Source organism: Castor canadensis, chromosome 14 (assembly GCF_047511655.1).
Source record: "Castor canadensis chromosome 14, mCasCan1.hap1v2, whole genome shotgun sequence".
NCBI classification, from domain to species: domain Eukaryota; kingdom Metazoa; phylum Chordata; class Mammalia; order Rodentia; family Castoridae; genus Castor; species Castor canadensis.
The window spans coordinates 10,001-31,184 of NC_133399.1; the positions used below are offsets into that span (position 1 = coordinate 10,001).

General features: G+C 58.0%; 3 protein-coding genes across 6 annotated transcripts in view; 2 read left to right on the plus strand and 1 right to left on the minus strand.

Annotated features, from left to right (window-relative positions):
* The window catches only part of LOC109695612 (ankyrin repeat and LEM domain-containing protein 1), a 10,960-nt gene extending 461 nt beyond the window's left edge, over window positions 1–10,499 (plus strand). The window contains exons 2-14 of the mRNA XM_020178237.2: window positions 1–85; window positions 308–609; window positions 1,138–1,221; window positions 3,382–3,526; window positions 5,133–5,414; window positions 5,489–5,641; window positions 5,933–6,038; window positions 6,129–6,237; window positions 6,495–7,226; window positions 7,303–7,480; window positions 7,840–7,999; window positions 8,103–8,232; window positions 8,483–10,499. The exon at window positions 1–85 is cut by the window's left edge and continues 63 nt beyond it. Of these exons, the coding sequence (XP_020033826.2) occupies window positions 1–85; window positions 308–609; window positions 1,138–1,221; window positions 3,382–3,526; window positions 5,133–5,414; window positions 5,489–5,641; window positions 5,933–6,038; window positions 6,129–6,237; window positions 6,495–7,226; window positions 7,303–7,480; window positions 7,840–7,999; window positions 8,103–8,232; window positions 8,483–8,655 (2,639 nt within the window). The 3' untranslated portion in view covers window positions 8,656–10,499. The remainder of the gene's footprint in view (window positions 86–307; window positions 610–1,137; window positions 1,222–3,381; window positions 3,527–5,132; window positions 5,415–5,488; window positions 5,642–5,932; window positions 6,039–6,128; window positions 6,238–6,494; window positions 7,227–7,302; window positions 7,481–7,839; window positions 8,000–8,102; window positions 8,233–8,482) is intronic.
* On the minus strand, window positions 10,493–17,605 carry LOC141416539 (protein ABHD8). Of its 4 annotated transcripts, none has more exons than XM_074053485.1 (5): window positions 17,410–17,605; window positions 15,624–16,380; window positions 12,501–12,671; window positions 12,167–12,383; window positions 10,493–11,185 (listed from the first exon to the last, which is right to left on the minus strand). In XM_074053485.1, the coding sequence occupies exons 2-5, from the start codon at window positions 16,370–16,372 to the stop codon at window positions 11,018–11,020; spliced, it is 1,305 nt and encodes a 434-aa protein (XP_073909586.1). In that variant the 5' UTR covers window positions 16,373–16,380; window positions 17,410–17,605; the 3' UTR covers window positions 10,493–11,017. The 4 variants fall into 4 exon arrangements, with proteins under 4 accessions (XP_073909586.1, XP_073909585.1, XP_073909587.1 ...); XM_074053484.1 differs by having other exon boundaries at window positions 15,624–16,609; XM_074053486.1 differs by having other exon boundaries at window positions 15,624–16,609; window positions 17,492–17,596.
* A 1,959-nt stretch (window positions 17,606–19,564) lies between these two features.
* Window positions 19,565–20,426, plus strand: LOC109695623 (large ribosomal subunit protein bL34m). The gene is made up of 2 exons (XM_020178253.2): window positions 19,565–19,770; window positions 19,884–20,426. The coding sequence occupies exons 1-2, from the start codon at window positions 19,706–19,708 to the stop codon at window positions 20,095–20,097; spliced, it is 279 nt and encodes a 92-aa protein (XP_020033842.1). The 5' UTR covers window positions 19,565–19,705; the 3' UTR covers window positions 20,098–20,426.
* Window positions 20,427–21,184: the final 758 nt, after the last annotated feature.

Here is a 21,184-nt window from a genome sequence, read left to right on the forward strand (position 1 = left end):
GTCCTCGGGTTCGTAGCGCCGACCTCTGCAAGCCGCTAGACTACGTTTCCCGGGAGGCGTCGGGGCTGCGCCGCACTACTTCCGGGTGACAGGTGACGGCTTCCTGGGGGAGCTTCCATCCCTGAGGCTGCGGTGAGTGCGCTTGGGTTGACCTGCCGAGCCCAGAATCGCAGTCGTCCCATGTACGCCTCACGCACCGCTGGGAGGACAGGCCCGCCGCCCAGCCTAGCTCTTATTGATGGCCTCACAATGCTGACCTTGAACACAGCTTAGACCCAGACTCCAAATTAGGTCCCGTTCTGGCTAGCAATGCCCCCGCCTTGGGATTGAGCCGAGGTGCCCTTTGCCACCCAGGTCCTGCTGCTGAAGCTGTCACCAGTGGTGATGTGAGGACGCGGGCTCAGCTGTCCGTCAGCCTGGCAGGGTCGCAGAGACAGGATTTCACCCTGCTGTGGCCTCAAGGCTCTGCTGCAAGTGCGTGGGCTGTGACGTCACAGCCCACGTCACGGCCCGCCAACGTCACAGTCCGTCACGTCACGGCCCGCCCGCGTCACAGGGAGACTGAGAAGCCAGGCCTGGCTGCGCCCAAAGCCCCCGCGCTGGAGACAGGTGGCAGGTGTGGACCTGGTCCTAGGGGACCTGGGGGTTGCTAAACATGAGGATCCAGGGCCCGGCCCAGCTACAGGGACACTGCGGTGGGGAGACGGCTTGAGCCCAGGAGCCGGTGGCCAGCCTGGGTAAGATAGTCGGACCCTGTGTCAACAACAACAAAAATGTGGCTTCCTTCCTCTCACTGTCACTGGTGGCCACCATGGAAGAGCAAGGAGCCTCCATGGGGACTGGGAGTCCCAGGCCCAACAGAGAGACCCATTCGGGAACAGCAGGAGGTCAGAGGTCAGCAGGTCCAGATTGGGGTAGGGTTCACCACCTTCCTGCTGCCTGGCTTGCTCCTCACCCCCAACTCTGTGCCTCCCTAAAGATGATCAGCCCTAAAATCGACAAGAGCCATGAGTCTGCGCTGGTCATGGTAAACGACTGAGCCCTGAGCCCCCAACTCTGACCCCGGGAGCTCTGCCACTGATGCTCCAGCCTGGAGATGGCGTCCAGCTCCACCCTAGCTCCCCGTTGTCCGGGCAGGAGGCTGTGTTGTGGGCACACTCGCTCTTCTGAGCCTCTGCTGCCGCCTGCAGCACGTGAGGCAGTGTGGAGGTAAAGAGCAGGGTGAGCACCCTGACCCACAATGCTCCAAATCCTTTTACTACTGTGTGTTTTCAGACAAGGTTTCTCTTAGTTTAGCTGGCCTCAGCTCACAATCCTCCTTTCTCAGCCTCCTGAGTACTGGGATCAGGCATGCACCACCACACCAGGCTCAAAATCCAAAATGTTTGAGCACTAGCATGGCACAGGTAGATTACACACCCGACTTCATGGAACAGGTCACAGTCAAAACAGTCACCACTGCATGTGTGCCGCACACCTGTAATCTCAGCACTCAGGAGGCAAAAGGATTGCAGGATTGAAGCCAGCCTGGGCTGTGTAGCAGGCTCTGTCTCAAACAAAAACAAAAGCAAATGACCCAGGCATAGGACACGGGCAGGGTGCTGCCTTCCACACCAGCATGACAAAACAAAATACATGTGCATGAAGAATACCAAATGAAGTGAGCATCATATAAACTGATGCATACGAGGTGATTATGAAGATGCAAAGAACCCAAAATCCAAAAGAAAAAATCCTGAAACCCTTCTGGTTGCAAGCATTTCTGATGCGGGTTCCCAAGCTGCAGAGGACACCTCTGTGTTACAGACACTAAAGCAGGTGCTTTGGACTTCAGTGTCCAGAGGGCATCCACGTGGGGACTTCTGCTTCATGCAGAAGCAAGCATAGACTTGGTGCTCAATAAATGGCAATGTGAGGCTGAAAAGTCACAATTTCCACCACAGCCCTCTCTACCTGGACACAGCATATTTTGTGCTAACTTGAGCATTAAGGTTCACTTATGACCCAAAACTGACATAGGAAATGATTTCTGAATTAGAACGAGAACATGGTGAGCATGGGAAGAGAACAGATGCACCCACAGCTCTGTCCTTCTGAGGAGTGGCCCGCCATGAGGGACAGGGTCTCCAGAGGTCCAGTGTCAGCACCCTATTTTGTCATCTGTGCCAAAAGGAACCTGAGGCTCAGAGAGGACAAGCTAGTTGCTCAGGGTCACACAGCCTGTCTTCAGGGTGCCAGGCTCTTCCAGGGTCAGGGAAGCCACCTGCGCTCTGACCCTGGCCTCCTTAACGTCTCCAACACATGGGAGGCCCCTCGAGGCACATCACTGTGGTTGGACTCTCGCCTAACCTGCCGAGGCCCTGGGCTCCATCCCAGCCCTGTAGAGCGAAGCAGGGACAGACGGTCAAGGTGTCTCTGTCAGACCCATTCAGTTCTGGGGTGAGTGGGCATGGCTGTGTGCCAGTAAAACTTCATTTAGGGACACTGAAATTAGAATTTTGTGTCATTTCCACGTCATGAAGTAGGATTCTTCTTTATTTTTCCTGCTGTGATGCTGGCATGGAACCAGGGTCTCACACATGCGAGGCCAGTGCTTTGCCCCTGAGCTGCACCCGGCCTGTGTGCTTTCCTTTCCTTTGACCCTCTCTTTTCACATTTCTAAGCCTTTTACCTTTCCTTCTCGACTTCTCCATCTGGGCGGGTGCCATTTCCTTTTGGGGCAGAAGGCGTGGCCTTATTTCTTGGTGGTGATCAGCTTTGCTTTTTGCATATGAAGGACTCTGTCTGCATGGCACCCTCTCCTGTGGGATCCAGCTGCAATGGAGGGGAGGTTCCCTGTTTAAGGGATCCAGGCCGGGTGAATCATGCCCACAACTCAGCAGGTCCAGCCCAGGCCAGCAATGAACAAAGCCAGGGCATTGAGGCTGCAGTGAACTTGGATTGGCCAGGTGGGGCAGAGGTGCTGGGCGGGCAGACCCCCAGAGTGTGCTCTGGTCATTCCCTCACCTGAAGACAGAGCTGCCCATCCCAGAGTGTGCAGACCATTTCTGCCTCCACGTGTGGTCCATACCATCCGTGCAGCCCTCGGGATGGCAATCAGACAACCCAGAGGATGGGGTGCCTGGAGGCAACTGCCTCAGTAGGTCCAGGAGTCTGGGGCAGAAGCTGGGGTCGGGCCAGAGGTGAGTCAAGCCCCACAGGTGCAGAAAATGCCCCGGTGCCATGAGGAGATAAGGAAGGTAGGGAGCGAGAAGTCTCAGAAGCTCAAAAGCGGCTGTGGGGCTTGCACCACCTCTGGGCCTGGGAGCTCCACCTCCTTGGTCACCCCTGGAGTCCTGGTCCAGCTGGGTCACCCACACACTCATTCACCGTGTCCTGCAGGTCGGGCCCTGGCCACCTCATCCCTGACACCCCTGCTATTCTCTCTTCCTGCCTTTGCCAATGCTGTGCCCTCTGCCCAGAGCACCGTACCCTCCTTGCTGTTCCAGGCTCTGCTACCCCTTCATACCCCAGCTCTGGGCAAACTGTGGGGCCTCAAGATGCCACTTGTTTAAGCCTCAGTTTATCTGTGAGCAGGGATAGTTGAGACCACCTCCTATTCAGACCTCAATGCCCAAATCAAAAGTCCCTCCTCTGGGAAAACATCTCTGCTTCTCAGGAAAAACCAGCATGGGGGTCAGAGATGTGTACGCATCCAACAGTCCCCACACTGTGGGGTCCTAGAGGGCCAACGCAGAGAATACTTGGGGTAGCTGACTAGGATGTCAGGGAGATTTGGCTGAGAGCATGAATATTTTCTGGGCAAACTCCTCTTCACCCTTCAGGAGCCACCCCAGATATCCCTTCCTCTGAGAAGTCTTCCAGGCATGGGGGGCCTGTTAGGGTTACTAACCCACCTGAATAGCCCCTCGCTGTCCCCACCCCCATCAGGATATGTTTGCCTCATGCGTAGCTGTATACTAGGATTGCCAGCTACCTGTGTGAGCTGGTGCTGGCTGGGCTGGCCCTGGGGTTGCAGGACTGCGTGTGAACCACCCACAGCCTGCTGGAGGAGGACATCAAACTGCCAGCCTCCTGGTACAAGGGACCCTCCGTCTACAGTGCTGGTTGTCGAGCTGAACTGTGGGACCCCCAGGGGTTCCAGGAGCTCTGGGCACTCACCTCCCACCCAGTGTTTCCCAGGCCTACTTGTTCCTCCCTGTGACTTTTGTCATCAAAATAAAATGTGAGAATCCCTAATCCAGACGCTCAATAAATCATTTTGTGTGGATTGGAATCATTCTGTTGCAAGTGTCAAAAAACCCAATTACTGAGCAAAGGAGAGGGTGAAGGGCCCCTCTTCTGTGGAGAAGCAGCCAAAGTGCAGCTTCAGGCTTGGCTGTATCCAGGAGTGCAGGCAACACTGCCACTGGGGAGAGCAGCTCCCACGGAAAGGGGGGAGATGGCTGTGACCACGCCCTAAGCCCCAACCAGCTACAGTGATGGTGTCAGCACAAATGGGAAGGGACCTGTCTGAGCCCCGTGGTCAGCCACCGTCCAGGGTTCCGGGAGGCTCTGGCCAGGCCAGCATTGGCCTTGTCGCTGGAAGATGGGCAGCTCTGTGAGAAAATGCTGGGGTCCTGGGCGCCGACGGCTCACATCTGTAATCCCAGCTACTCAGGAGGCAGAGATGGAGGCCAGCAGAAGCAACTAGTTCGCAAGACACTATCTTGAAAACCCATCACAGAAAGGGCTGGTGAAGGCCCTGAGTTCAAACCCCAGCACCGCAAAAAAAGGAAAGAAAAAAACGCTGCGTGCGGCACACACAAAGGCCACCACTGAACAGCTTCCGGAATAGCAGTAATGACGGTCAGCAGCTGCGTTTTCTCGTTTCCTGAGAGGCGAGGCTTTGTCTGCCATTTGTTTTGCTCGTGAGCATAAATGAGGCGTCTGACGTGTGTCGGCCTTCGTGCGGAAACGCTCGTTCCAGCCTTGCTGTTAGACTTACTCTCCTACTGTGCAGATGTGGAAACTGAGGCCCGCAAAAAACCACCCCTCCAAAGAACGGGACTCCCAGCTGTGTTGGGGTGAAACCCGCGACGCAGGCCTGTGGGTTCGGGGGCTGGAAACTGAAGCCTCCCCGGTCCCCGCAGAGCGTGCGCGGCGCCCCCGGCCCTGTCCCCATCGCCTCTGCGGCAGGGCGTCCACATTTCTCCGGTTTCGATGACATCATCCAGGCACTTGTCGGCGTCCCCAGGGCCACCGAGCGGGAGCGGCGGGTACAGACGGCCGCTCGGGCTCCGGGTGTGGCCTGCGGGGCGGGGCGGGGCGGCGCGTGCGCAGCAGGCGCGGCGGGAAGTTGGAAGCCCGCGGGACATGGGCGCGGCGGGCCTGGCCCGGCGGCTGCGGGGGGCGCTGCGGGAGGAGGAGCCGCGGTGAGGGCGGGGCCCGAGGCGGGGGTGGGGGTGCGGGGGCGGGAGTCGGGTCCCCTCTGACCCGCTGTCCGCAGGGCGGTGGAGGAGCTGCTGCAGCGCGGCGCGGACCCCAACTTGGTGCTGGCAGACGGCGCGGCGGCCGTGCACTTGGCGGCGGGAGCCCGCGACCCGCGCGGCCTGCGTTGCCTTGGGGTCCTACTGCGCGGAGGCGGGGACCCCAACGTGCGGTGAGGTGGCGCCTAGGCCCGGGGCGTGGTCTCCCGGGGCGGGGACCAGGATCGAGCGAGACGCCTGCAACCGTGGCGCGGGGCGGGGGCGACGTTACGCTGGACCCAGGGGGGACGAGGGTTGGAGATGGGTTGAAAGCTTGAGGGTCCAGGGCGCACGGTCGGACCCTCGGACCCTCCGAGGGGGAGGCCTCACCTCGAGGCCGAGAGCCGGGGCTGGGTCCCCGCAGCAGAGACGACGGTCCCTGCCGGGAGGCGGACCCTGCAGTGACCCTCGTGTGCCCGCCCCAGATCGGCCGAGGCGCTGACGCCTCTGCACGTGGCGGCCGCCTGGGGCTGTCGCCGCAGCCTGGAGCTCCTGCTGAGCCACGGAGCGGACCCCGCGCTGCGCGACCAGGTAAAGGGACCCTGCGGCGACGACCGGGCGGCGCGGGCGGAGGAGGGGAGGGGCGGGCGAGGGCGCCCCCTGCTGACCGCGCGCCCGCAGGACGGACTCCGGGCCCTGGACCTGGCGCTGCGGCAGGGACACCGCGACTGCGTGCGCGTCCTGCGGGACTTCCACGCGCGCACCGGGATCCCCGAGAATGAGCCTCGCGGTGAGTAGGGTTTGCGCGGCGTGGGGACCCCGAGCTCCGGCCAGCTGGGAGTGTCTCTCTGGCCTCCCCTTTCTCCCGCCCCTGGGCCACAGCTGTTCCTGATGGTCCTTGGCACCGTCACCCGCGGGCTGTCTCATGTCCACTGTCTCTGGCTGCTTTCTCCCTTCTCTCGACAACACCAATCTCACTGTGGGATCCAATGCATTCTCACTCTCGCCACCTTTCCTCTCCGACCCTATTCTGCCCTCCATGTCCAGGCACCTCTGAACGACCTTGCGTGACTGCGGACTCCAGTGCACTCCAGACCCAACTGGGCAGGGACACGGACCTAGAGGTTGACCCCGGAGCCCCCAGCCTCCCTGTACCCCTTGAGGTTGGCGACCAGGACGGAAGTTCAGAGGTCCCCAATGGGTGCGGGGACTGCAGTTCCGATGCTTCCTTTGTCACCGCAGTTGAGGTTTCTGGAGCCGACACAGACCTGGACAGAACTTCAGCCTGGGGCAGGCCCTTGCCCCAGACAAGACACGAATCACTTGGTGACTGTCTTCCTGAGAACATACCAAGTGCTGTGGGTGGCCTGGCGCTGTGCCATGGAGCCAGGATGGCGGACAGGGATACAGAACTGAATATCCGTCTACAGGCTCTGACCCTGACCTCCCCAGACGCTGCTGGCCTCCTGCCTTCCCCCTCATTTCCATCCCATAGCCCCCAGCAGGGACCACCACCCGGAGCCCCTGAATTCTACAACCTGCCAGAAGATCAGACGTCTTTCCATAGTGATGTGGACGCCCTCTGGCTGACCGAGGACGAGGCAAGCATCACAGGGAATGGGGACTCTGTTCTCTCTTGCCAATATCTGCCAAACCCCGCCATGTCGGACCTGGAGCTGCTGCGGGGACTCCGAGCACTGGGCCAGAGTCCTGGCCCCATCACACCCTTCACTCGGCCGTATTACCTCCGCCGGCTGGAAGAAGCCCAGACTGCCCCTGGTTAGTCCCTCTCGGGCATCCGGCCTCTTGGGAGATGCCACCTGTCGGTCCACCTTGACTCAGTGTCCCCTCCCAGGCCCAGACTTTTCAGGACACAGCCCAGAACTGGCCAAGGCCCTGCTGACCGGCCGAATCCCAGACGCCCAGGCCGATGAAGACGCTCTGGCCCAGCAGTTTGAGAGGCCGAATCCCAGGAAGAGGTGGCGGGAAGGGACCGTGAAATCAAGCTTCACGTATCTGCTGCTGGACCCCAGGTAAGGGGGTGGCACAGACTCAGACATGGGAAGATTTGGGGATTGGGGCCGGGGTATAGCTCAGTGGCAAAGCAATTACCTAGCACAGGAGGCCGTGAGTTCCATCCCCAGCATGGCAGAAGAAGAAAAGAGAAAAATGGGGACTAGTTCTACTTAGGTAAGTAGACTGGCCCTTTCTTGTCATCACCTTCTTGATAAAAGGCATTGGGCCCAATTCAAGCTGCATAGTACTTTTAGGGAACAGCTACCCTTGTCTGGTCCTGTAAGGGGTGGGTCACCACATGTGGGTTCAGAAGGCCCTGAGGGCTGTCTCTGAGACCTTGGTCCCTTTTCCATCTCTGAATTACCCTGGCACCCAGGGAGACTCAGGACCTGCCAGCCCGATCCTTCTCCCTGACCCCAGCCAAGCGCCTTCAGACTTTTGTTCGGGCCATCTTCTACGTGGGCAAGGGGACACGTGCCCGGCCAAATGTCCACCTCTGTGAGGCCCTTGGCTACCGTGGGCGGCCAGGAAAACAGGTATGTGGACAGGGATCAGATTCCGGGAGTGGCAGACAGGCTGTGGGTGGGTATAGGTAGGAGGGGCTTGAAGACCAAACCCTGAACCTGCCCTGCCCCCCAGGCCTGCCCCAAGGTACGCCAGATCTTGGACATCTGGGACAGTGGCCGTGGTGTTGTCTCCCTGCATTGCTTCCGGCATGTGGTGGCCGTGGAGGCTTACACGAGGGAGGCGTGTCTCATGGATGCCCTAGGTGAGTACCTAGCTTGTGTGGTTGGGGTCACATGAAGCACATTTGATCTGCCAGCTCCCCCACGCATTCCCTTTCAGGGCTGTTCATTCACTCAATGAGCAATTATTGAGTACCACCTGTGTTTTTGCAGGTGCACATATTTTGCTCCGTTTGTTTACCCTCGAGGGCAATCTGCAATAGGTTTGCTGTCACTTTGTTGGCGGAGGGTACCCTAAGGCTGCCCCTGTGACCACACTTCCTGTCTCTGCAGGGATCCAGACACTAACCAACCAGAAACAAGGGCACTACTATGGAGTGGTGGCCAGCTGGTCACCTGCTCGGCGCCAGCGCTTGGGAGTACACCTACTGCATCGCGCCCTCCTCGTCTTCCTGGCCGAGGGTGAACGAGAGTTGCGGCCTCAGGACATCCAGGCCCATGGCTGAGTGCTGGGAACTTGGCTCCCAGTGTGGGTAGAGATCACTGTGTTTGAATCCCCAGCTGCCCAGTGCTGAGAACATCCCATCTCTGGCTTCAGAAGACGGGGTATGTGTTCACGTGTGTACACGTGTGTGCCTTCGTGCACACATGCAGCACCAGGACAGATGACCCCCTCGGACTGAGGGACAGCTTTGTGACATGTGCAGAACTGGAAGGCACTTAGGAACACTCAGGGCTCCTGTCTGTGTGGACAGAGTCCACTTTTACCTCCCAGGCACAGGGGACCCACATGGCAGGATGGACAAGGGGCTTCCTCAGTTGCCTGGGTCTGTTGCCAATTTTGCTGCCTCAGCTGCACGACCTTGCTTCTGCCATTTACCCAACTGAGACTCCATTTCTTCTGCTGTGCAAGGTGACGCCCTACTTAGGTGGTCATTGTGGTAGGGATCAGATGACCTCGTGCAGGTAAAGTGTGAATCAGCCCGGCACAGAGCCCAGAAACTGGGGGAGGGGAGGCGGGCAGGCTCTCAAGGGGCCAACGAGGTGGTGAGATGTGGCAAGCAGTGGTCCTCAGCTGCGGGAGTGAGAAACCAGCGCTCCTTGGGAGCCTATGCAACATCGCCTCAGACCCACTGCTTCCAGTATCCGCTGGGACTGATAACCCCAAGTTCCCAGCAATGCTTGCAACTCCAGGCCATTTGCATATGCAGAGAGCTTCAGTAAATGTCAAGCTGCCATTCTGGAGTCCTTGCCGCTGTGAGGCTGGCTGTCTTTTGGGGAGCGTATGTGTGGGTCCTTTAAGTTTCCAGAAGTTGTTTCTTCAGGATCTGGTGGGCTCAGTGACAGGAGATGTGCTGCCCCTTTGGCTTCCTGACCTGCCCTTCATCGTGGTTCAACGATGCAGATGCCACAGAGGGCAGAGGTTGGAAATTGCTGGTCTTATCTTTAGGGACATAGTGTCTGGAGTGGGCTCAGCCTGAGCTTACACCCGAGCACTGGAAATCTTTCTGAGCTTCGTGTCCTGCTGGGTACAGGAGCAGTTTCCCAGAATGGCCAGTCTGATAAAGCCAAAAAACTAAAATAGCATGCAGTAACCTGGAAAACAGCCAAAGACCCCAACAGATGGGCTTTGTCCAACAGGGTTTCTCAGTCTAGGCTATAATGACATTTGGGGCTGACTGCTCTTTGCCGTCGGGACAGTCCTGCGCATTCTAGGGTGTTGATCAGTAGCCCTGGCCTCCCGCAGTGTGTCAGTCAAAAAGTTTCCACAGTGTTGCAGAGGACAGGGTTGAGCCTAGGTGTGACCAGTGGGAACAGGACAGAAGTTTCAGAACGGAGGCAACAATGCCTTCTGCCTCAGATCCCACCATGCACAGATAGACCTGGACAAGCCTGAGAATAAGGATCAAAGGCACTGGAGCAAGACCCAGGGCAGGGAAATTGCTCCGCCAGACATAAAAGGAAAGAGTTTGTGGTTTCAGTAAGTCGTGACAAGGGACCATATGCACGTCAAAGGGTAAGATGCCATAGAGGTACTGACTGGGTGGGTGTGGTGGGGTAAGACCGATTCGGCAGCAGGTGTGTGGCCCGGCGTACAGTAGCTGCTCAGTCGTTGCAGCGCCACTCTCACCTTGGATCTCACCCTTTGACAAGCTGCCTGGCGCTCTAGGGGTCCTACCCAGGATGCCTGCTTTCTGAGGTGTGAGGGAATCAGGAGGAAGCCTGGCTACCCAGCTGCTCCCATGGCCAGCACAGCATGAGCCCAGACTGCAGATGGCAACACTGAGGGGATGGGGAGCGTGGAAACCCTGCCCTGGGGTCACCCAACACAGATCCTAAGACTCCGATTGTCACTTCTCTTTATTGATTTACAAGTTGAGATGGGCAAGTTTGGTGGTGGTGGCCCCTTCCCCAGTCCCTCCCCCCTTGGGTAGCAGTAGCTCCCAGCGCCGAGGAATGGGGTGGGGAGGGAGTCTTGGGCAATAGGAAGGGACAGCGAGGGTCCCTGCGGGGCTCTGGGTCCTAGGATCAAGCACAGCTGACACGGAAGACAGAGCGGGGTGGGAGGCCTGCCTAGGCCGTGGCGTTGGGAGGGGGAAGGGGGCGTCTGTACAAGGTCATCCTCCGCGGGGTCCTGGCTACGGCCAGAAACACCGATGGGCTCCGCAGGACCTAAGCAGAGCGGAGAGTCCACCTGGCTCTCTCGAGGCCACGCCCTACCCGGCCTGGGGGCGTCTCCCTGACCAGACCCCGCCCACTGAGGCGAAGGCCCGCCCAGGTGGTCTGCGCTGCAGCGGCGGCGCTGGCTCCCGCTCCGGCCGGCCTAACTGCGGCTCTGCTCACCAAGTGATGCCCGCTGGCCAGCGGCTACTTCTCCTCCACCGGCGCGGGCTGGGGCTCGGGAAGAGCCTTGGGCGAGGGCTCCGGCTCCCACAGCAGGAACTCGTGCAGCAGCGTATTGACCGTCTCGGGGCACTCGAGCATCACCATGTGGCTGCCTTCATCGATCAGCTTCAGGAAGGCCAGAAGCAGGATCTGCAGCAAGGGGGATCTCAGGACCACCATGCATGGCCCACAACATCCGAAAGTCCCTCCTGCGGTCTACCCTGTAGTTCCACCCAGCAGGGAGCCAAAGAGTGGCCTGATGGGGCCCAGTCAGGAATTCATTCACTCGGCATTTATTAAGTGCGTATGGCGTTGTTCAGCCTCGGCACAAATGACCTTAGAGCGGGATGCCCAATGCAGTACCCTTGGTCTGGACTCATAGATGACAGTAGCAGTAATAACCCATAACGTGACTTTAAATGTCTCCAGACATTGCCAAATGTCCCTGTGGGCAAAGAGACCGCCCATGAAAATCTGAGACTGACAAGGCAGGGCTTCTTAACCTTGCCCTGCTGACATTTGGGGCTGGGTCATTCTTTGCGATGGGGTGTCCTGTGCGTGGTAGGCTGTGGGGAGCACCTCTAGCTTCCGGCCGCTCCCATCCGGAAATGTCTCCCAGAGGGCCGAACCATCCTTGGTTAAGAATTGCCAGCCCACGACTGGGTGTGTGGTTCAACGGGTAGAGCGCCTGCTTTGCAAGCGTGAAGCCCTGAGTTCAAACCCCAATCCCACCAAAAAAGAAAAAAAGAATTGCTAGTCCAGAGCTATCCCAAGTGCTAAGAACCCGAGATCATTTCTCCGGAGCCACCAATTAAAGGTCCCCCAGCCCCTCTTCTAGAATTGTGCCATGGGTCATTGGTCTCTTCTACAATTCTCAACGTGGGAGTCTTGCATGAGGTGGGGAGGGGGCGTAATTGTTCCAGGGGCGCCCTGCTTTCTAGTTTCTACCTTTGACTCTGAATCTGATGCTCCCACTTCTCTGGGGTCAGGGGTCAGAACGAGGCCACACCCAACAAAAAGCCACATCAGTCTAGAGGCAAACCCTGGCCATAAACCACGCCCTCCCGCACAGGCTACGCCCAGTGGGCTGCACCCTGGAGCTTTGGAGGAGACCCTGGTACCCGCTTCTACCTCCGCCATGCGCTGGTCTTCCTCCACTGGCACAAACTTGTCGTGCATGCCGTGGACAAGCAGGACGGGCACCGTGAGCTCGGCGTGGTAAACTTCGTCGCCCTCCGGCCAGTACTGGCCGCTCATCATGGCCCGCAGCACGAAGGACGAGACGTTGAACGCATTGCCCTCCTTCAGCAGCTGCTTCTCTTTGGCCCCTTGGCGGGCAAAGCCGGCCCTGCAGGGGGGACGCACACCTGGACCTCTTGTGCCAGCCCCAGCCCAGAGGAACAGCCCCACCCCCCAACTTCAGGAGGCGCCAGGGCCAGGACCCCAGGCTAGGGCGCGCACTCACTTGAGGAAGCTCCAGGCCAGGCAGGGCGACAGGCAGTGCAGGACGCACGTGGGCATGCTGAAGATGGAGCAGATGCTGGGCTCCAGCGCCGTGGGGCCCCCGCCGTTGATCATCACCACCTTGTGCACCAACTCGGGGTACTCGTGAGCCAGGAACGTGCAGAAGGAGACGCTGCGGGCGTGCGGGCGGGGAAGAACAGGGAGGTCAGAAGGTAGCCCTCCCCTGCGGGACACAGGCCCTGGAAGTCCAGGACTCCTCCCCCTGCGCCCATGGGCGCCTGGTGGGGCCTTTCAAGACCCAAAATTGTAAGATTGCATGTGGAGGGTGGAATGTTTGGTTTGGTTTGATTTTGGAACAGGCTCCTGCTGTGTGGCTGAGGCTGGCCTCCAACTTGTGATCCTACTGTCTCAGCCTCCCAGTGCCAGGATTACAGGCATACACTACCCAACCCAGCTCCCAGTCCAAGTTTTTTTTTTTGGAGGTACCGGGGTTTGAACTCAGGGCCTCACACACTTCCTAGGCTGGTACTCTACCACTTGAGCCATGCCACCAACTCTTTTTTGTTTGGGTGTTTTTTTGAGACAAGGTCTCAGGAACTATTTCTGCGAGCTGGCTTCCAACTATAATCCTCCTGAGTAGCTAGGATTACAGGCAGGAGCCACTGGCACCTGGCTAGCCCAACTTCTTAAAGTCACCCTGCCTCCCCCATGCGTTGAGAACAATCTTGTTACACAAGCATTCTGGGCCTGGGGATGTGGCTCAGTAGCGATTGCCTGGCATGCCCCAAGCACCACAAGGAAATTAGTAAGTAAACAGAATAGACAAACTCTTACAGCTGCACAGAGGAAGTCACTGTTGCCAGTGTATCCCTTCCCTCTGAGGACATCGCCCACTCTCCTGTAGGCAAAGCCACATCTGCTGCCTAATACAGGGCCCCCAGAGTCCAGCTGCCATTCCCTCTAAACCAGGGTCACCAAGCTGTGACCACTGAGTCACTGTGAGTCGCTGGGCAGGTTGCCTAACCTCTCTGAATGCTGGTCTCCACATGCATGAAGTGTAACTGTGCTGACCTTATAGCATTGTTACAGGGTTGCAGCACTACCACGCAGGGTGCTCATTTTGTTAGAGGAATCATTTTATCAAAAATAAGCTCCAACTTTTGGAGATGTCATCCTATAACAAATAAGAGCTGCCTGGGCAAACAAAACAAAACTTTTTAAAAAGAGCTATGGGATTTGGGGGAGTTGTTTTGCTTTGTTTTTAGCAACACCAGAGTTTGAACTCAGGGCCTCACACTTGCTAGGAGGGGGCTCTACCACTTGGGCCATGTCCCCAGCCCTCCTTTCTTTTTGTCCAAGTTCTGGGCTTGCTGGACAAGTGGCTTGCCACTGAGATACACCACCTGCCACAACACCCAGCTTCTCAACCTTGACAGATTTCCTTTGGATGCTTTTAGAACTTATTTCTTTTTCTTGTCTAATTACATGACCTGAAGTCACTAAAACAGTGATTCCTAAATTGGCTGCCTGAATAATCTGACATTTCCTCAACTGGGAATGACCCTGGCAGCAGTGAGGACCCAGGGGCCCAAAACTCCTCATGACGGGGCACTTGGTAAACGCCAGCTGCACATCTCCCAGGTCAGGGAGGGCGAGCTATGGCAGGCTGTGCCTGTGCAAAAGAACTTGCAGGGTTCCAGACAGCCCTTCCCAACCACACAGGCTCTCCAGAGCAGCCAAGGCTAAGGTGGCTGTTCTGCCTGGGGTACATCTGCTGCCAGATGAAATGTCATCATCAGCAATACACGGTGCTAGTGGCGTCTAGTTGGCGGAGGCCAGGGTGCTGGCCGCTCACAGAACAGAAGCCCAAATGTCAAGAGGACTGGGCTGGAAGAATCAGGGTTTTAAAAACTATGAGTCAAATAGGGAGAATAAAACAGTGTTCTACACAGTGCAGTGACTACAACTCACAATAATATAGATTATTAACAAGAATAAAATTACTAATATATATTTATATACACTTGTTTTTTACCCTGAGACTGGGTTTGAACTCAGGACTTCACACTCACAAAGCAGGCGCTCTGCCACTTGAGCCACTCCTCCAGTCAATTTTGCTCTGGTTATTTTGGAGATGGGGTCTCCAGAACTGTTTGCCCAAGCAGGCCTCAGACCTCAATTCTCCTGATCTCAGCCTCCCAAGTAGCTGGGATTATAGGCGTGAGCCACTGGCACACATATGTTTTTAAGAGGCAGGGTCTCACTATGATGCTGGGACAGGTCTGAGCTCAATAGAGCCTCCTGGCCCAGCCTCTGGAGTGATGCCACCAGGCCCAGCCTGTTTTGTGAATACCCAGGAGAGGAGATGGGAGGTTCCAAACAGGAAGTGATAATAAGGGCACAGAATGTTAATGACCCTGACTTCATCACTACCCACCACATATTTGTATCAATCATACTGCACCTAGAAAATATTGCTACATATTGATCAAATAAATATTAAAGGGCTGGTGGAGAGGCTCAAGTGGCTCAGGTGGCTCTAGTGCCTGCCTAGAAGTGCAAAGCCTTGAGTTCAAACCCCAGTACCAAAAAGAAAGTGGTAATGAGATCCCACCTGTAATCCCAGCACTCAGGAGGCTGAGGCAGGAAAGTCATGAGTACCAGGCCAGCCTGTCTCAAAAAAAAAAAAAAAGAAAGAAAGAATAAAACACTGAGGGATTAGCAATGACAGTGGGAACACTTCTCTGTTTGCAGGTGTTAATAGGAAGATGTTTCTTCGTTGCTAGGGATGTAAGCAAGAGCCACATGGCCTAGGCAAGCACTCTCCCACTGAGCCACCCATCAGCCTAAGGACTTTTTCTTTTTTTTTTTTTTTTTTGCAGTACTGGGGTTTGAATTCAGGGCCTACACCTTGAGTCACTCTACTTTTTTGTTATGGGTTTTTTCGAGATAGGGTCTCACGAACATTTTGCCAGGGCTGGCTTCAAACCATGATCATCCTGATCTCTGCCTCCTGAGTAGCTGGGATTGTAGGCGTGAGCCACCGGCACCAGCTCCAAAGACATTTTCAAGGAGGTGTAGTGGGCGTTTTGTGGCGGGATGTCTGGCCCAGGCCAGGGCTTACCCATAGGAGTGCCCAATGAGCACGTTCCGCTTCTTGGCATAGCGCTTGAAGATTGCCCGCATGTCCTCGGCCAGCGCGTAGAAGGTGTAGGCTGCGGCTACCTGGGGCGCAGAGCTGGCCCCGTGGCCCGCCAGGTCAGGTGCCACCACCTCATAGCCTAGGCGCACAAAGAAGTCTAGCTGCTCCTTCCAGATGGCCAGAGAGCCGCCGACACCATGGATGAAAAACAGCACCACGTCGGCCTGCGCGCCCTTGCAGCTAGTGATGCGCTTCTCGCAGTCAATGTGGATGGTCCTCTTGGGGCGCCGCACTCGCCGCCGCCGCCCGCCACTGCCACTGCCACTGCCCGCACTGCCCGGGTTCGGGCGGCCATCGCTGCCCGCCGGATCGGCCAGCTCCACCTCCAGCGCGGCCGGCGGCTCCCCGGAGCCATTCTGCCCATGCAGGAGGTCAGCTCTCGGCGCCCGGCCCAGGTTCTCTACGAGCAACCTCCCGTTGCGGTACACAGTGATCCGGCGCTGGCAGCGGACCAAGCCGGATCTGTCCCCCTGGGCGGCCTCCGGAGGCGACTGTGGACGTGGGGCGGGGGCAGGGGTGGGTCCTGCGTGTTTCACCCGCAGCACGCGGCCAGGCTTGACCTCCACGAAGGTGTAGCCATCACTGGACTCCACGCTCTCCAGAGGCCCCACGGCGTTGGCTGGCGCGCCCAGCAGGCAACAGAAGAAACCGTCCGTCACCCCGGTCAGCATGGTGTGTCCTGTGAGCGGGGGCAGAGGCCAGCTCAGGAATAATGGAAAGGCAGGCCCTCCATCCCGCGTCACCAGCTCCCTGCACCTGAGTCGGGTAAGCCAGACTGGAGTCCCTTCCAAGCTCCAGTGGCCAGCCAGCCAGGGCACTACGGATGTTTTCTCCAGGCAGGGCCTAGGTAGGGTTCATGCCATGGGGTGTCCACAGGGAAGGTGGTGGAGTCAGGAATAGGGGTCTTCCTGGAGGAAGGAACAGTGTGTCAAATGTGGCCCAGGCCTGAGGACAGCTGAGTTTATATAGTTAGAGCGGCCAGCCTGTGCGTTCATGAGCTCACATCTCCCCAGGCCTAAGGCACTTTAAAGGGTGCAAGTCCCCAACCTCAGGCTGAAAGATGAGGCTCTGAGAAAGGGGGTGAGAGACTGGGCCTCAGAAGGCCTCACCCAGCTCCCCAAGAGTGGCGTGAGCTTAGCCCATTTCATAGAGAGGCAAGCTTTGGCCCTGTGCACCCCAGCTCAGCATCCTGGGTGCTGGGGTCTGTCACACAAGCCCCCAGTGGTAGGGAGGAGGATGAAGCCAGGCCCTAGTTGGGGGCCTCCGGGCCTCCTCTCCGTTTCCTGGGCCGCCCCCCTGTATCCATGGCAACCACGGGCGGTTACATAACTCAAGGGGATACCCGCGCTGCGCACCCCCATTGTCTCAGGCCTGGACACTGGACCAGCCTCGCTCTCCCTCCCCAGCCCGGGCGTCCTGGGGTAATGCACGCTAAAGACCCCGCCCGGAAGGTCCAGAAACCTGTCGGAGAAGCAGGCGGGAGCCCCCGCCTCGAGTGCGGCCCTAACCCAGATCAGGGAGGGCGGATCAAATGCGCCAACCTCTCTTCCCACAGCCCGAGCCCCGTCTCCCGCGCCAGGGATCCCTGCGGCGAGGCCGAGGCCACTGGGGCTCCGTGGCTACCTAGGAGCCCGAACGCGGGCTCTGCGGGCACCCCCCTCCCAGGTGGAGGCCCGGGTGCCTCGATGCCCCGCTCCCGCACACCCACCTCATCCAGGGCCCCGGGACCCGGGGCAGGGCGCGGGGGTCCCGGGCGGAGAAGCCAGCGTCTGCCTGCGGGCGCCGCTTACATGGTGGCGCGGGGTCGGGCCGGGCTCGTCTACGCCGGCGAGCGCGGGCCCCGGGCGTCAGCGCAGGGGCATCCCGCGGCCACCGGACTAGCCGGCCCTTTAAGCCCCTCCCAGGGAGGGCGTGGCCGAGAGCCGACAGGCGGGCACCTTGGCCTATCGCCGCTGCGAACTGACCTGGCCTACATAGATGTCCAATCAGAGACTGCACTTCAGGAATAGGGGCGGGCTCTGAGGGCATCAGCCCCGCCCCTCTCACCGGTTTACGGAGAAGTGGGGAGGGATTGGGCCTGGCCCAGGGACTGAAAGGTGTTGCAGCCTGCCGTCTGCGGGAGTCCTGGAAGGGACAGCCAGGCCCCTTCGCTGAGAATGGGTCTCCCCGGTCAACCCCTGCCTCCGAACTAACCTGTCCCCTCTAATCGGAGTCCTCATGCCCCTGTCTCCGTTGACCTTTCATTGTAGAAACGGAGACCCCCAAGTCTTGACGATTTCAGGTGGGAAGACTGCAGCTCACAAAGTTCACAAGTCAGGCATGAGGAAAGGCTGGTATTTGACCCCCCGGGTGTGCGATTCCAAGTCTTGGGAATCGTGATTTAAACGGAACTCTTGGAGCTGGGGATAAGTAGGGAACTGGAATTTCACAAGCAGCCAGTTTAACGAATGACCACACCTCCTCTAGTGCTGGTATGCCCCCAGGAGGGCCTGGAATCAGACAGCCAGGGCCCAAATCCAACCTCTGCCCATTTGCTGATGTGTGACCTTGGACAAGTCACTTCCTGAGCCTTCATTTACTTCCGCATGCTTTTCCCCTCATGAGTTTGCTATGCAGGTAAAATCTCCATGCCATTCCTTTCGCACACAGTAAGAGCTCATTCATGACGGTGTTGTCATGGTGGTTTGCTGACTGCTAAGAGGGCTTCAGAAGACAGGGGTTAACTGCTCCTTGCTGCCCATTCTCATCCCTTGGAATTTGCTGCCAGAGCTGGATTAGATCCAACCGCCCACACTTGCCCACTCAGGGCGCTCCTGGGAGACTATACAGATTATTCATTTTATTCGTTCAGCAAAGGGTTCTCACAGCTCCCTCTGTGCCCACCCCAAGCAAGGATATACTGGAGGCACTTGCAGGGATTCAGCCCCAGACCTGGCCCTTGGGGACCCCTGAGCTGTGGGAAGTGTCAAGGGAAATCAGTAGGTGAAGGTTGGTCCACGGAGACGGACCAAACCTGAAGGGTTGGAAGGAGAGGATTTGAAAGGGTGGATAGAGACCAGGTAGAGAAGGGTGTGGCTGAAATTTAGGATGTGCATAGGTGGAAGGCTTTAAATAGGAGCTGGAGGAACTGGGTATTTTCCTTGGGGCAATGGGGAGCAAAGGGGGGTGTATGAGCAGGAGAAGGTTCAGACATGACTACCAGAAAAATTCCTGGTGGGGCATCAGTGGCTCACACCTGTAATCCTAGCTACTCAGGAGGCAGAGATCAAGAGGGTTCGAAGCCAGCCCGAGGAAATAGTTCTTGAGACCCTATCTCCAACCCAACACAAAAAAGGACTGGCAGAGTGGCTCAAGTGCTAGAGCACCTGCCTAGCAAGTGTGAGGCCCTGAGTTCAAATCCCAGTACAGCCAAAGAAAAGAAAAAGAAAATGTCCTCTAGATCCGACTGGAGGATAAAATAGCCAAGGCCGAATCTGCCATCCACGAGTTTTACAGATTGAGAAACTCAAGCCAAGAGAGGAGCTGGGACCACCTCAAGGAGACTCAACGTGCTCGAACTAAGGCCTCCTGGGCTCCCCGCCAAGGGGAGGTCACTGGGCTGCAGCCACAGAAAAGCTGCCAGCCAGCTGGGTGCCATCTGCCGGTCTCCCCCTGGGGGATGAGAAGGCCAAGCAGCCGCTTCCAGTGGCTGCCACCAGCTGCGCCGCTGTCTCGCGGGGGCACCCTCTGCGGGTGGCCAGGAAGACTACAACTCCCAGCTGACCCGGGACATAATGTCCTGTACGCACGCGCAGAGGGAGGACGCGCCATGCTCCCGTCACCTACTGGTCGACAGGGAGAACTACACGCCCGGCAGGCTTGGTGTGCACGGAGAACGCAGCCCCTGGAGTCTCCAGGCCACGTGAGCTCAGCCGTAGGAGAAACTACATTTCCCAAAAGCCTTTGTCCCGGAGCGGTAGAGCCACGGAATCGGCGGCGGGGAACCGCGTGACCGGCAGCTGGACATGACTTTCAAGGCCGGATCCCTGTTGGGGCCCTTCGGTAGATCGGCGGCGCTGTTGGGGGGCAGGTGAGTCCTCAGGGGGACCCTTCTCCAAATCTGGGGATGAGGGCGGTGTCCAGGGCTGGCCCCAAAGACCTGCGATGCCTGGCGCACTGGGACCTCCCGCCTCTGCTCCACAGGTGGCTGCAGCCCCGGCTCTGGCTGGGGCTCCCGGACGCCTGCGGCCTCGGCGCTCCGCAGCAGGCCCGCGGCAAGGCCCGCGGGAACGAGTACCAGCCGAGCAACGTGAAGCGCAAGCACAAGCACGGCTGGGTCCGGCGCCTGAGCACGGCGGCCGGCGTCCAGGTCGTCCTGCGCCGCATGCTCAAGGGCCGCAAGTCCCTGACCCACTGAGCTGCGACCCTCGCCCGGCTCGTCGTGCTGGTGCGGGGAGCTGGGGAGCACCCCGAAGTGTGCAGAAGTTCGGGGGGGACCGCAAGGGGCAGCAACGCCTCTTAGGCTGTGGACACACGCAGTGGTCCCCCCGTCCCTCGCGCGTGCTGACCTCCTCCCGGGCTATTTTCAAGCAGAAGTCAGGCATCACGTTATTTCTTCTGTGAATGTTTCAAAAATGCATCGCTCCAAGATAAGGGCTCTTTAAAACAGTCACAAGACATCATCCTCCAACGTGAATAATTTGCAAGTAACAGTAAGCGTCTAATAAATGTCCAAATGTCCACTTATATTACGTGTCCTAACTTGCAGGTCTGGGAAGGTGGTGGGAAGGCAGGGCTCTCAGATTCTCTACCTGCCCTTGCAGGCAGCTGGGGGACCTTGGGTGAGGTTCATTTCTTCCTAGTGTTAGGTTGAACATAAGGACTGCCATGTTAGGGCCATACCCCCTCCCCCTCCCGGGCAGCTTACTGGGACCACCCACCATGTACTGGAAAAAACTCACCTGGCCCTAAAGAATGATAGAAACCCACCTTACGCCATTGTCACCAGGGGCAAGAGTCTGTTGAACAACCAACTGACTAATCACCACTTATCTCCCTTACTACCCCAGCAACAAGCCCATCACAAGTTTTCCAGGCACTTTCTCCTCACCCTCCTGCATGTGCCCCCAGTCTGGAAGCGCTGTGGGCTCCAGCTCTCTTGCTGGAGACCCCCTCCGCAGTTTCCTCCTCCCAATAAAGCCTGTGCTGACGCTGAGCCGTCTCCCGCCTATCCTTCCATGCCTTTTTCCAGTCTAGTATGTGGTGCCGAAAGCTGGGAGGGGTTTGTAGGCTCGACTCCCAGCTCTTCGCTCTTGCAACCTGAGTCGTCCTCTCCTGTCCCCTTTTCATCATTCCATCTGTCCCACCCTTTCCGTCCTCTCCTTTCCTTGATAGCTCCGACAGGGACCACACCCCATCACTGGACCCTACATTCAACACTGGTCTTCAATTTGGGTGAGTTTTCCCCTTTTCCGGGTTTCTCTCATACTGCCTGTCAGAGTCCA

Coding starts and splice junctions, on each gene's coding strand:
- LOC109695623 (XM_020178253.2), top strand. CDS start 19,706: ATGACTTTCAAGGCCGGATCCCTGTTGGGGCCCTTCGGTAGATCGGCG. Junction 19,771..19,883: donor GCGGCGCTGTTGGGGGGCAG/GTGAGTCCTCAG, acceptor TCTGCTCCACAG/GTGGCTGCAGCCCCGGCTCT.
- LOC141416539 (XM_074053485.1), bottom strand. CDS start 16,372: ATGCTGACCGGGGTGACGGACGGTTTCTTCTGTTGCCTGCTGGGCGCG. Junction 12,672..15,623: donor CTCATTGGGCACTCCTATGG/GTAAGCCCTGGC, acceptor GCACGCCCGCAG/CGTCTCCTTCTGCACGTTCC. Junction 11,186..12,166: donor AAGACCAGCGCATGGCGGAG/GTAGAAGCGGGT, acceptor CCCTTGCTGCAG/ATCCTGCTTCTGGCCTTCCT.